The 14,848-nt window shown below is 44.4% G+C and overlaps 1 protein-coding gene across 1 annotated transcript; it reads right to left on the reverse strand.

Moving 5' to 3' along the window:
* Nucleotides 1-4,740: 4,740 nt before the first annotated feature.
* Nucleotides 4,741-8,109, reverse strand: LOC123166563 (uncharacterized). The gene is made up of 13 exons (XM_044584370.1): nt 7,885-8,109; nt 7,654-7,776; nt 7,460-7,579; nt 7,188-7,268; nt 6,953-7,071; nt 6,512-6,613; nt 6,306-6,422; nt 6,170-6,223; nt 5,701-5,767; nt 5,560-5,613; nt 5,387-5,461; nt 5,243-5,275; nt 4,741-5,019 (listed from the first exon to the last, which is right to left on the reverse strand). The coding sequence occupies exons 1-13, from the start codon at nt 7,978-7,980 to the stop codon at nt 4,921-4,923; spliced, it is 1,140 nt and encodes a 379-aa protein (XP_044440305.1). The 5' UTR covers nt 7,981-8,109; the 3' UTR covers nt 4,741-4,920.
* Nucleotides 8,110-14,848: the final 6,739 nt, after the last annotated feature.

The raw sequence follows: 14,848 nt of genomic DNA on the forward strand, positions 1-14,848 counted from the left end.
ATAGGGTTATATGCAACAACAGAGTTATTAGGATTGCAATGGTTTTGGCTTAGTTAGAGCAATTACAATAGCTCCCCTAACAATTAAACTTCCCATGAAAATCTTTTTATTGGATGATCATATAATTTACAGGAAGTTGTCTGACCCCTATATTTGTCGGTTCCCGTAAATATCTTTCCGTAAAATCCTTTTCTTTATTTTCCGTTAAAAAGCCTAGCTAATAGCCTACAACCCGCAAGTCGATCAGTGACACGTGCAGCACGATGGCGCATGTCGGCATGCTGGCGAAACTCGTTGTAGCGATGGTCGGCGGTGTTGGTGCTGGCACGGTGGCGGTGGTCGGCGGTGCTGGTGGCGGTGTGGTGCGGGAGCGTGGTGGTGTGGCATCATGACGGTGTGGGACAGTGGCGGTGGCGCGAGGATATCTAGGTGTAATTCAGCCCGCCAAAATTATAAGGGAAGGTCATCTTCCTGTAAACATGAGCGGAGCTGAATACAATTATACATGATTACATATACGACAACTGTTGGAGGGATATTTTTGCCTCAACTTTCCATAAACAATATTTTTTATGGATAAGGGAGCTATTGGAGTTGCTTTTAGGAGGGTTGAACGAGTCAATTCTTCCTTTGGTTAGAAGGACCTTTTTCGCTGCTCCACAAAACAATCAAAGATTAAAATCGCACAAGAAACAATTTGGTGGTGGCCTCTCCCAGCAACTATAGCGGCCGCCATAGCTGGCAGTCATGGTAATTTTTCCGGCATGAGAGATGATTTCTAGAGATTGTCATTGATCTTCGAGCTGTTCGGAGGAATTTTTGAAGGATTACGTGGCGACAGACATAGTGAAGCGGCGAGGTTCCCGGATAGCTAAAGCGCAGCTATTTTGCGGGAGATTTAATTTTGTGCCAAAAATCATTTTTTAATTGTTAGGATTCTTTTGAAGTTGACTCAAAATCATGTTGCACCAAAGCATTTACGTACATAGTTAATGAAAATGAGAACCACTTAGGATTGAAAGAAAGTCTCAGGTGTGGAAAGTTACTGCCCCATTTTTTTATTTTTTTATTTTTAGAAATGGAGGAGGACCTCCGGCCTCTGCATCTGAACGATGCATGCAGCCATTTTATTAATTATTCACAGAAGACCTTACAAAGTCATACACCAGTAAGACTAAAGCCACCGTCTAGGCAACATCTGTCGCTACTCCTATCCAGTTGATGAAGGGATGCTAATAGTCTGGGCCTAATACTAAACAGACCTCGCCAAACCTAATATCTAAGACCGGAGGTCCCAACCAGGATGCCTGCCGGGTATGGGGCACCGACCAGTCCGGTGCACTTCTCAACCAGGACACCTGCCGGGTATGAGGCCGCCACAGCCACCTGCCACCAATCCATCTTCAGTACTGTACTGCTGCATCTACCTTGCCCGGTCGAGCTGCCGTCGAAGCCACCACGGCGCCAGACAACGCCACCATCCTGCACGTATCCATCCACACGCACCTGTCGCCGAAACTCCGCAGCGGCATGCATGCTGCCGGGATCCATCGTCGGCCTTGCGGTAGATGAAACACTGCTCCTCCTCGTCCCCTCCAGCCAGCTCCTGCTCCAAAACGATGCCCTCAGGAGGGAGCACGACACCGAAGGGCCCGTCATCGTCCGACCCGGTAGACTCAGATCTAGGGTTTCCCTCGGAACATCCCGATCATGTTTGACGCAGTTTGCAATGATGATGCCTCAACAGGGGGCGTCGGAGACGCCGTCATCGTCCGCCATGACCGAAGTCGGCGCGATTTTCACCGGAAGTAGCGCCACGACGATCTCGGCGCTCACTGGATCCGAGCACACCCTCGCCATGTAGACGTATGGTGTCGTAGGAAAGCCGGTTGAGGACCACCGGCCGCCCCACCCCGGCCCCATCACGTGCCGCCGGCCGACCATAGCCAAACCACGACGGATCTGGCCGGGACGCCAGATCCACGGCCACCGCCGCCGCCCATCGCATAGCGGAGAATCCCACCGGAGGACCTTGCCAGCCCTGGGTTCGCTGGCTGCCACCGCACAGCCAGGACGCCGCCGTGGCTGCCGCACGAAGATACCCCGCACAAGGCGCCCCTGCCGCCTGATGGGAGATCTGTCGCTTGCCTCCTGCCCTAGCCCTTTAGGCGTCGGGTGCCGCCACCACCGCGGCCAGTGCCGGCGGCAGCGGTGGCAGAGATCTGCCTCGCGGGAGGGCTGGCGGCGCGAGGAGTTGGTCTCGCTGGAGTCGCCCTGGGTGGCGGCGCGAGGGGGTCGCTCTGAGTGATGACATTCCTTTGACCCAAAGGGCCCCTAAAATTGGGGGAGAATTTCACTTCCCCGGCCTCTGCACCAACTAGGGATGCATACTGCCTTTTAAGTATGAGTATTAGGATTTTTAATCTCGGTTACGCACCGAGCCTAGTTCTCAATAAATGCGTGAGTACCAGAAAAGCCTGGTCTTCAAGAATAAAATAGGAACCTAAATTCGCTTCCGTGAGGATTTAAACCCAGGTGTTGGGTTTGTACATCCACTGCCCCATTTGGTCTGCTTTCTGGCACTGACATGAGCAATCTGCTCGGACCATTCGAACTCTCCATCCCACTCCGTGGTGCCGCGGTCGTAGTGGAACAGCATGATGTTGACGTTGTGGGAGAACTGAAAGTGCTATTTGATGGCCATGGAGTTTATACATTGGAATCAAAGGTTCATATTCATCTAGTGCCTGATCAGACAAGACAACCGATGAGCATGGAGTTTATATCCGAAACTGTTGTTTTTGGTCACAAAATATGAGAAACCACTCCTTAGAGCAACTCAAGCCGATCTGCAATAACCTGTTAGAGGAGTAAAACCGATCCCTAATTGGCATTAGAGGAGTAAAAAAATAACCTGTTAGAGGAGTAAAACCGATACCCCTAGTTTTACTCCACCGCTCCGCGGCCAAGTAAAATCCCATGCCTCTCTAGCTCTCATCCTCCCCCATCCTCCCCCCCCCCCCCCCCCCGCTGCCGTTCCCCGACTGCCCTTCTCCTCCCAATGGCTGGACAGCATGGACGGCGCTCCCCGCCGTCAATCCGCAGCTCGGATCCGTGCCACATCCTCGAGCTGACATCCCCCCTCGCCCACATCTCCGTTTTCCCGGATCTTCCCCCGCCGCGACAGCCACAAAAGAAATACCTCAACATCCACTACCACGCATGGGGGACTTGGGTGGCCCAGATCACTGACCGGGGACCCACACAAAGAAGTGGATTGGGTCGTTCCACATGGTGGAACTCGCCGCCCTGGAATACAACTGGTGGCAGGTCCAGTTCGACGGTGCGGCGGCAAAGGTCAGCTTTCCGCTTGGGATGGCCTCGGTCCACCTCCTCCCGGTGGCGCTGGGAGTGGTGGATGCAATGACGATTCAGGAGCTCCACCGGGAGGCGAGGGGGGGTCATTGCAGCGGAGGCCGCCGACGAGGAATACATGGCGGAGCTCCATCGGCAGCACCCCGAGCTTGTGAAGGCGGATCGGGCGGTCAAAGGCGAGGTCGTCGCCATCTCCCACGATGAGGAGCAAGGCGGCGGCGGCAGCAATGGCAGCACGGAGGACGAGTTCGACGCCGAGAAGTGGCGGCACATCTTCCTCGACTCTGGCGAAGACGGCACCGGCCCAGACCCCATGGATGGAGGCATGTTGAGGCAAGATTGGCTCGATCTATACTATGGCAAGGATGAGAAAGAATATTAGTTTAGTTTAAGTTTATTTTTAGTTCTAGTTTTAAGTTTAAGTTTATTTTAAATTTTGGTTGTCAAAACAATGAGTAAAATTTTGGTTGTTTACATTCGGTTTTCAAGACAATGTGGTCATTTCGGTGGTTTAAATCGAAACTAGGTTGAACTATTATGCAAATTTGTGTTTTGCTCGGTTATATATAGGGATTGGCTAGGTCCGACCAAACCTTAGTGGAGTAAAAAGACTCTACTAGTGTTTTGCTCCATCGGATCCTCCGTTATATATAGGGGATCTAGAGTTGCCCTTAGTTCTCACCTTTTGAGCCTGCACCGCTCCTCGCAGCTCGCTAGCCGAGCCGCCGCCGCCAGATCTGACGGCCACGGCCAGCCCACCGCAGCCCCGCTGAGCATTCCCCGCCGTGCACCAGATCCCCGCGTAGCCTCTGCCGCCCTATCCTCCTAGCACCCCTCCGATGAGCCCCACACAAGCGCTGCGCCTCCGGCCAGATGCGGTAGCCCGCGCCGCGCACACCCAAGGGAGGGGAAGGAAACGCCCTGCCGCCACCTTCACCAACCGGGCTTTGCCCGACGACGCATGCCGGCGGCGGCGGGGGGAGGGAGGTGTAGAAAGGACAGGAGACGGCGCGGCTAGGGTTTGCCTCCCCCACTCGCGGGAGCTGGTCGGGCGACAGAGGAGCCTCACAGGCTGGCCCGTCTCGCGGTGACCGCGTGACCCGGTTGGTTGCTGTGCTCAACCTCATAACCTATCCCTCGTATTCCTTACCTCCGGCCTCCTTCTCACCCTGACCCCTTCTTCGTCAATTTACAAAACTATGTAAATTGAGCAGATAAAACAACCACTCAGCCCAGTAGAGTGATGTAAAAAACACTTCACATATAAAAGAAATGAAAATCATGATATAATTTTCACAATGAGAAATCAATCAATATGTGAATAAACGACGAATGTAGGTAGAACTCCTGCTGGTTGCTCAAAAATGAAGAAAGAATATATTTATCACGTGAACTAGTGTTAATAAGCAACACAAAACTTGATGATTCGAAACATAAAGAATGAATGTATTATCACCTAATGCATCTTATCCTTCTCTATTCAAAAAAGTCAAACCTTTTAATTATTGACTTAATTGTGTATACTCTGCTAAGTAACCGTCTGTACTAGTTCTGTATTGATGATGTTCTATTGGCGAGTTCGTCGTCCGCATCGGAGACTCTGGAGCGGAAGGCGCGCATCTCCTCAAATTGACGCGCTCTTACCTATCAGCAGCAACAGTCACAGTTATTTTGAAGGTAAAACTGGAAGGACTATTATATATCCAGTCATTAGTATAAAGCATGGAAAGGCCTTCGAATTCAAGCTGCTCACACAGCGTTATTAAGCATAAAAATTCCATCTTCATTAACACACCACATACATATGTTAATATGAGTAGTATTCATAGGTAACATGCTTTATTGAGATACAAAGAGTAGTATATACCTCCGAACGGCCTCCTTCCTTTTCTTTCTCACCCTGAAAAGAGAAAAAGAAGATTGGGGGAGAGCTGTTAAGTGATCGAGCATGAAAAATAAGACATTACTTTCTTTCAGGAGCCTAATTCGTTGGGAATAATTGTAGAATTACCTGGCCTTGGAGTGTGGGAACTGCATGATGGACCAAGTACTGCGCATCTACGATACCGATCTGCTCTTCGGGATCCTGCCAAGTTCATTCAGATGGGTAAAATGCAACAAGTTGTTGTTCGGACCATATATGTTTCCAAACGCTGCTCAAATAGTTAATCTGACTAGGCTTACATGGACGCATCTCCAGAAATTGGAGTCAAGACCCCATGCATGGACAAAGTCGTTCTGCACTCAAACCCACTCGATCTTCATTTCAGGCCACACAACCGAAAATGTCAATCTTAGGATTTCTTGACAAGTGTACAGACGCACCTGGATCATATGCCACACACATCTCCAAGCATCCCTTGAGAAGACGGGCGCCATCACCTCGACGAACCTGCATCCATGCACACATTTTTACTCCGATAATGGTCATTTCATTCAAACGTTATATCGAGCTGATATAACCGCAATGAAAGAATACACAGCCAGTACATAACAAGATGCATACAACCAACAAGTTCCAAAATTATATAAAACAGAAAAGTAAATAAGGAGTATCCTAGGATATAAGATGATCTATTCAAAAACTAAGCAGTCATCCAGGATGGGAGAAAACCTCCCTGGCCGTATGCATAATGCACACGTGCGTGCATCTTAGTTAAGCTCATCAAATTCTACAGGTCATGGCAAACAAAGCGTTGGTGGAATAGGAAAACAATAAAGCTTCCTTTTCAAAAATAGGAACCGTTAACAAAAATGATCTGCTTGTGATAGAGTGAAGAATTCAGGTCGTTACCCGCTGCATGGCGGCTTGTGCACGTCCCGGCAACTTTCCCTCGCTGCATCTGTCCTGTTTATGGCAGACAACCCAAATTAATTTCGGACAGTGCTAACAAGATAGAAATGCATCGTCACGGATCCTGTATGCTTACTTGTGAATCTCGCTGTCATTTCTCTTGATGGTGATATCATAATTCGTCGTCCCATTGGTTGCGTCTAGCCCCGGCTGTGAGATCTCTAGCCCGTGCTTCCTCACAATGTCAAGGTACCTGCATGCAACCACAAGTTGTTTACCACCACAAAGAGAAATAATGAGAGCTCAGAGGAAGCATAGGCATGGAAAGGTTAAGGCACATACGCTTCCGCGGTAAAATTCTCAACACCGAGGTCCTCATCCCATAGGAAGATGTAGTCGTAAGGTGCCACGATGCTCGGGTGCAGGAACCTCTTGGCAAACCACCTTCATTGTCATTATTTTCAGGTGAGAGGTTGAACATTGTCAATACATTTGTTGGCCAGCTCCGGATTCTGATCTCAGAAATATTTTGGGACCCCACTAATTTCTGTTGATATTTCCGCTTTAAATCTGGTCAATGAACTAAAGTTTTTGGCAGTTGAACTTGCCTGGAATCAAACCTAAGTTTGAGCACATTTGGCAGAAGTTTGGGTTCCATTTGAAATAGTTTGGCTCAAATTAATGTTGCATCGAAACATTTGGGTACATAGTAAATGAAAATGAGGACCAGTTAGGAGCTAGTTAGGATTGATAGAAAGCCTCGGGAGTGGAAAGTTATTTTACCATTTGGTCTGCTTCCTTGCGCTGACATGCGCGACCTCCTTGGACCACTCAAACACCTCATCCCACTCCGTGGTGCGGCCATCGTAGTGGAACAGCACGATGTCGAAGTTGTCGGAGAACTGCAAGTGCCATTTGATGATAATGGGATTTATACATACATTGGAAACCAAGGAATCTGTTTCATGATTCCTCTATTCTTTACAACCATATGAAAAACCTCTCCTTAAGTTATCACCTTCTGAATGGTTGCATCGACATTGGCTTTCTCATCGTACCCTACAGCGAGCGCAAGAAGGTATTTGCGAGTCGCGCTGTCCTACTCACCGTATCAGAGACACACACATGCCGGAACAGGCCATCGTCAGAAATTAAACCAGGAGATATGAAATAAAACTGAAACAATATCCTTTGATATATGTTGATCCAAAGACCAGAGCCAAGAATGAACTGCAATGCTTGAACTAAGCCAGCAGGTTCGAAAAAGGTAACTGAAGATGCAAGGCGTACCTGTGTTGGGGATCCCCAGAGCCGGCGAAGGTGAAGGTCGGTCTCCGAAACCACGATCCCCGGCGGCAGTCGCCTCTCCGCGCCTTCTTCAGGGTTTCTTGCTGTTGCAACCTCTGCAAACTGGAAAGAGGCAGAGGTTGGCATATCTTGCATTTCTGCTTGGCAACGAACAGAACTTCACAACTGTAAGGTACCGCAGAATTCGTCAGATTTGGACTGGATGGCGGCCATAGTCTGCCCAATATGCTCATGTCAAGGAAGCTGGAGTTTGCAGCGCCGCTACTACTCGACCATGGCATCATGCCACCATACTGAAGCTGCATATATATGCATACATTTGGCTGATCAGTCACACACACACACACATATATGATATAAGCAATGTATGTATCTATCTCTATCAGTCTCCCTCTCTAGATCTCTACCTTGGGTGTGATCACCACCGGAAAAGAAATGCCGACGACGAATCCGAACGCCGCCGCAGCCAGCGCCGTCAGGACCTTGCCTCCTTTCCTTCTCATCCTCACTGTATGTGTGCGGTGCCGGCCGTATGGAGAAGAGGACTCGTTCGCTTACCTCCCAGAGCAAATATATCTCCGGTAGATTGGGAGTATGGACATGAAGGCTTGAGTTGTGGCTCGATCGGGAATTCTAGACCTTTTGGATCCATCCAACCATGCAGCTCCACGTAGTAGGTGTAGAGACTAGAGGAAGAGCTTGACTTCTCCAACGTGCTCACCCGTACATGCCACGGCGCATGCATAGAGAGTTGACTCCTCCACTAAAACGCACTTCTGTTTGGGTGCATTATTAATGGAAGCTAGCAGATGCAAAAGCTAGCTGGACATCGCTGATTAATCGACGTGCGCCCGCCCTGCGTCGTACGTGCATGGGCCTCACCTCTTGTCTCTTTCTTGCCTCTTTTTTCGTCGAAACAGAGAGCTCCTTGTCAGAGTAATCTTGAGTTTAATTAGTCTATTATTACTACTTTATAAAAACACGAGTTTGATAAATCCAAATGACCCGAGCCATCCAACCACCTATATCCGACGTCTCATGCTGCTCCAAGGATGTATCCATCACATCATCAATAATTTGAGAACATGTAAATTGCATTAATCATAATTTGGAAACAACATTAATATACTATACTACTTATAAAAGCATAAGTTTGATGAATCCAAATGATCCGAGCCATCCAACCACCTAATACCTATATGCAACGTATCACGGTGTTCCAACGATTTATCTATCACATCATCAATAATTTGCAAAATTGTAAATTGCATTAATTGTAATTTGGAAATGAAATTAATTGCACAAATACAATTAAGTTTAGAATCAACATTAAATAGATGATACCCCACGTGATTCTGCGGAATTGGTTGCAATATATTGTATTTTGTTACTATATATTTGCATATATATATATATACATATATATATATATATATATATGTATATATATATGTATATATATATATATATATATATATATATATATATATATATATATATATATATATATATAGAACATAAGTTGGATTTTTAGATGAGGTGGCATGTATGGTGAGGTGTCATGTGTGCATGTTGAGAGAATATAAATGCCATTTCGCATGCATGTTAAGATAAATAATTAGTGGGGGTGATGAGGTGGCATGCGTAGTGAGGTGACACGTGTGGATGTTGAGAGAATTGAGATAGTGGTTTAGGTATAGAATTATGATTAATCTAGGAAATAATAATACCGATGTTAGCAAATTAGTCAGGCATGCAATCAGCTTTTGTGCAGCGCTAGCTTAGCCTGTCCTAGTAAGTTTGCTGATTTGGTTAGTTTCCTAGCAATGTACTCCCTTCATTTCAAAATAGATGACTCAACTGTACAAAGTTGAGTCATCTATTTTGGACTGGAGGGAGTACGTACAATAGTGATAGTACTAGTCCTATGTGTGTTACATATTATAAGAATAGTCAGCCAAACTTCATTGATGGTGGAGAGTTTCCACAACCATGGTTTTATCTATATCTATACCTACTAATAAAGTAAGGTGCGTTTCTCTAAGTTTTTCATCCGTTCACTGTCGGAAATATTTTTTTTCTATCCGATGTGGTACTAAACTTTTCTGTGTCTATCCGATAGAAAAGAAAAAAAGATTTGCCCTGTATTCTGTAATTGGGCCACGCACGCTTCGGCCTAACTAAGCCAGCCCACTTATTATTGCCCACGCAGTTGAGAAGACCTTATTTGTCGCGTGGAGCAATAAATAGGTGAAGCTGCCCACAGGCGCCTAAGACTGGGCTGGCCCGTTTCCCCTTTTTCGGTGTTCTATTTTTATTTTTCATTTTCTGTTCCTTTCTCTTTATTTTTTATATTTATTAAGTAACAAAATTACAAATATAATCAGAATTTCAATTTTTTATAAATATTCAAAAAATTCTCAGAATTCAAATAACAATTTCCTGATTTGGAAAATGTACGAAAATTTTACAAAAATTCCTGTTACAAAAAATGGTCAGAATTTTTTAAAAAAATTACCTTATTTGGAAAATGTCAGAAAATTTTACAAAATTTCCTGTTTCAGATTTTTCTCATTTTTGAGAAAATGTTTGTGTTTTTCCAAAATTCTTCGCGATTTTTTATAATATACTTTCTATAAAATGTTCTATATTTTAAAATATTGTTGTTTTCGTGAAATTTTCAAAAATCCAAAAAAATATTTCCTTTTAAGAAAACATTTTCTAATTTTTTCGAATGATCCTCTTTTGAAAATCCAAAAATTCACAAAATTATGTGCTTTTATAAATTTTCATGTTTTCAAAATATTGTTTCTCAATTTCAAAAAATATTAATGTTTCTAATTTTGGTCGTGTTTTTCCAAAAATATTGGAACTTTCAAAAAACAATTGTTCGCATTTTTTGAAAAATGTTTGTGATTTAAAAAATTGTTCACGTTTCGAAAAATGAAAATAATTGTGGGCACATGCCAATAAAAAAAGTTGTTTGGCTTTAATTAGAGAAAAATCATGGACAATTGAGCACTAAAATAATCAAAGAGAATAAAACCTAAAAAAGAAGGGACATTCATTCCTGATTATGCTAATGAAACATGATTTATGCGTTGCTATTAATAATCCACCTGGTTTCGCCGTCAGAGGACAGATTGGTCGAAGCAACGCTGCCCTGAAGGTTGCCTTGCAGCCACCAAATGAGGAGGTAGGCACAACCCCTAGAGGCAGGCAGACCGAGAGGAAAAAAGGCATAAGTTGGGCTCGCCACCACACCGACCAACCGCACAACTATCAAGATTTCCGGTGTCAAACATGTCCAGTGGGAAGACCATAACTCCTTGCTCTGGCGCCTACCAGTGTGGAGACCTTTTTTTTGGTTACATATAAATTATCTTTCCCGTTGCTTCTCGCAAAAAAATATCTCTCCCGTTGCAACGCACGGGCATTTGTGCTAGTTTATCAAATCCAAATTATGTACACCTAGTTTTCCTTTTTTTACGAGAATATGCAGGAGATCTGTGTGCCGATATATAAAAATAGAAAGCATCCAACTTACAAGGAGTTGTTCAATGGCGCTAGCAAAATTAGACAACCTGAGCGAGCTTGCTCGTAATTACTCTCCTAAGGCTATAGTTACCTGTGGTACGCCATTCAAGGCAATGATCGTGCACCCTATCGACTACTGCTAGAGGAACGAGCGAAGTGTGCTTGAATACGTGACGGTTTCTCTTGAGCCATATGCATTGAAGCGTGCTGATAACGATCGAGTTGATGCCTTTACGAAGCTTTGCCGGAATCGTTGGTTGCAAAGAATACCACGAGGGAAGGATCTAGTCATTTGCGTTTGGGGTGAGGCATTGTAGGTTCCACCAATGTAGCACACCATGCCAAACCTCACACGCATAGACGTAGCAAAGGAGCAACTGTTCAATGGTCTTTTTGCTTTGGACGCAGGGAGGGCACGGGGCCTGGTGAGGAAGACCTCGTATAGCCAGGCGATCTCAAGACCAGCACCCGAAGGGAAGTACTAACCAGATGAAAATTTTGAATTTCATGGGTGCCCGTGGCTTCCACAGAAGTTGCATCCATCAGTAGTCAATACGGCCACGGAAAGCGACGCTATATGCAGTGTTGGTGGAGTTGATGCCAGATGACATCCACTTCCAGGTCCAAAGATCAAGGGCCTACGAGAGCACTCCGCCTGAGATGAGTGGCAAAACGTCGAGGAACTGCATGATGGCCGTTACAGAGAGACGTCCGTGGAGATCACCCACCAAGATTGAGTCGCGTAGCCCATTGTGGCGTGACAGAGAAACGTTCATTGGCCTAAACATTAAAATCAGGTCCGATCAAGCCGGGAGATGCAGGCGCCCCCACCTAGTGATCCCGCCAGAATAGTGTGGAGTTTCCATCATCGAAAGAAAGCCGCATGGATGCCCGAATGATCGAGGTTGCCTCTAAATAAACCACAAGTGAGCACAGACCACTATAGGAGATCTGAAGTTCTCGCCGCCAATAATGATTCCATGTGAAGTGCATCCTTGAGCAGCTTGAGGTTTTGCAGCCCCAGGCCACCAAGATGCTTGGGGGTTGCAGATGTTCTCCCATGCCACTGGACATTGCCCTCCCTTGGCACAATCCAAACCAGCCCAAAGGACTATACCTTTATCCTTTGGTAAACATACAGTTGACCACTTAATTAAGTAAGTGATATCTTCACTTGTCTACATATTCTTGCCACAACACAATTTGGATACTAATAGAGGAACTAGTTACTTCAGACATCCTTTGCAACAAGTGCAAAGATGTCTCATTAATTTTGGAAAAGATTCTCACATTACTCATGAGTATGCTTGGCTTAAGCAGATGAAACTTGTTCCAAAGTATGTAGCATATGTTGCTAGAGGATTGGGTGTGCTCCTTGTACAAAATTCTAAAGATGTGCTGGCTATTGAGTATGAAAATCCCATGGCTATTGTGAGTATACGAAATGGTGACATCAATGAGACTCAGTTCCTTAAAGGGTTTAATAACATGTTTAGTTGGAGTTGGCAATGGAGAACTAAGAGTCATGGGAGAAATTGCTATCTGGTGAGATTCCCTAATAAAGGCAAACTGGTTGAACTTTCGAGGATTTCAATCTATTGGGCAGTGGTGCATTTATTAATGTGCATAGTTGGTCCTTGGCTAGTAAGGCAGTAGGGAAGTTGCATATTGTTATGCTTAAGTTTGATAAATTTCATGAATTATTTAGGTTTTTTTGGGATGTGTGAAATTGCTTCTTCTTTGGGCCATGTGTTTGCTGTTGAGAATGTGAGAGCTAAGGTAGGAGTTAGAGTTGTGAACTAAATTCCTCTCCCTACACTAAGGTCACTACCAAAGATTTAATGATTACAGGGTGACTACTAAGCTAGAAAGTGTGGTGCAACAGGGTTGGTATACTAATTTCAATGGAAATTCTGCTAATCAAGATCTTCTTGGGGATGTTGGACGAGGCAGAGAGCTGAGAAATAAACACATAGTAAGTGATGGGTACAGAGAAGTGATTATCTTGGGAAGTATGTCTCTGGCTCATTTTGTAGAAAATAAGAAGACGATTGAGGAGATTAGAAATGATGCTAATATAGTTAAGCCTTTAGAACATATTGATCTAACTTGAGATAAGAATAAACTTGAGTCCCACTTGGAAGCAAACATGGAAAAAGTGCAGTTGATGGAGGGAGGGAGGGAGGGAGGGAGAGAGAGAGAGAGAGAGAGAGAGAGAGAGAGAGAGAGAGAGAGAGAGAGAGAAGTTCACTCCAATGAGAGCCCTGGAGGAGGAAAAACATCAAGATCTGGAAGCTAAGAAAAATAACCTAGAGATTGAGATGCACAAACAACATGATTTTTTGCAGCAGCTGGTTCGGAAAGTTAGCCGAAGAGAGGAAATTTATAGAGAAATTGCAGAGCTATTTGATGAAGACAATTTAGATAAGGACAATGGGCAATCTTGTGATGAGGAAGCTGATAATTACACCGATCCTGTTGATTATATATAATGGTAATGAAGAGACTATTTGATTCCTTTGGTTCTAAGATGGGAAATCTCATGGGAGGAAACTAGCTGCTGGAGGTGAGATTGATGGTGATGGTCCTCCCAGAAGGTGCATCAGACATAAAGACAAGGAAGATATTAGTGTGGAAGATCTTGCCTAGGAATGAGCAACTGAAAGGGCTAATTGAGGTAATGATTCAAAGTTGTATACTTGTAATCTTCTCTTTTGCAAATGATTGATATGGTAGGAAATGACCTTGATTGTTCTATATAAATGGTTGATCACAACTTGGACATCAATTGAAAATGGAGAAAGTTAGGAAGGATTTCTTCCTTCGGAATATAACTATAAAACAAAATCTTCCATAATGTAGCTCACCGGGTCCTATTTGTCACTGGTGATGCTGATATGAATGATCTTTGCTCTGATAGTGATCATTCTGATGCATAAATTGAGAACCATTAACAACTCAAAGGCATCTTTTCCGATGGAAAAAGGAAGAAAAGTGGCCCACTAGTGATTGGATGTGTGAAGCATACTGTTTCAGTTTGTGGGGATAAGAATAATAAGAGAGCACATGATCCACCTGACAAAAATGTTACTGGAATGTGAGGGGTTTGGGTCAAGATATTAAAAGAGGTATACTTGTGAGAGATTTGATAATGGAAAAGAAGCAGGACTTTATTGGACTTCAAGAAACCATTAAGTCTAACTATACAAAAAATGAATTATTTCTACGAGCAGTCAGTCAAACTCCATTGAAAACCGAGGTCTTCTTCATCATATCCAATTATGTACACCTAGTTCTACCTTTATTTTTAGGCAGCCATACAACAGACCACCGAAAACATGTTTTTGAGCATATGCACCCGAGCCCTTCTAATCTAGCCACTCATTTTCTGCATGGCGATACGTGCAAGTACTTTTCTCTTTTTTTGTTTCCCTCATATAGAACATGTCTTGAACTTCAAACTTGGCAGCACAACAAAGCTTTCTAACTATAATGCGGGATAAAACTTTCAGATTTTTTCGGCCAACATAAATATACAAAATGAGATTTGTTTTACTAAAAAAAATCTGTTTTTAGTATTTATGTTGGACCAATTTTTTTTTGAAATTTTTATCCCACATTCTAGATAGAAAGCTTTGTTGTGCAACAAAGTCCGAATGTCAAGACATGTTCTATATGAGAGAAACAAAAACGTGAAATTTTCATGTAGTAAGTTAATTGTGTAGCACAGATCTCAAGCAACATTGGAGCAGCCAGGATAGCGAGGCCCGGTGCACAAGATATGAAAATCTGCATCCCTCTGACCACTTAACTAAGTGATATCTTCATTTGTCT

This window comes from Triticum aestivum, chromosome 7D, assembly GCF_018294505.1.
Source record: "Triticum aestivum cultivar Chinese Spring chromosome 7D, IWGSC CS RefSeq v2.1, whole genome shotgun sequence".
In the NCBI taxonomy this organism is placed as follows: domain Eukaryota; kingdom Viridiplantae; phylum Streptophyta; class Magnoliopsida; order Poales; family Poaceae; genus Triticum; species Triticum aestivum.

What these genes read in the sequence shown, in the direction of transcription:
- LOC123166563 (XM_044584370.1), bottom strand. Translation starts at nt 7,980, where the DNA reads ATGAGAAGGAAAGGAGGCAAGGTCCTGACGGCGCTGGCTGCGGCGGCG. An exon ending in CGGTGGTGATCACACCCAAG is followed by an intron (nt 7,777 to 7,884) that starts GTAGAGATCTAG and finishes ATATATATGCAG; the next exon opens with CTTCAGTATGGTGGCATGAT. An exon ending in TCTGGGGATCCCCAACACAG is followed by an intron (nt 7,269 to 7,459) that starts GTACGCCTTGCA and finishes TACGGTGAGTAG; the next exon opens with GACAGCGCGACTCGCAAATA.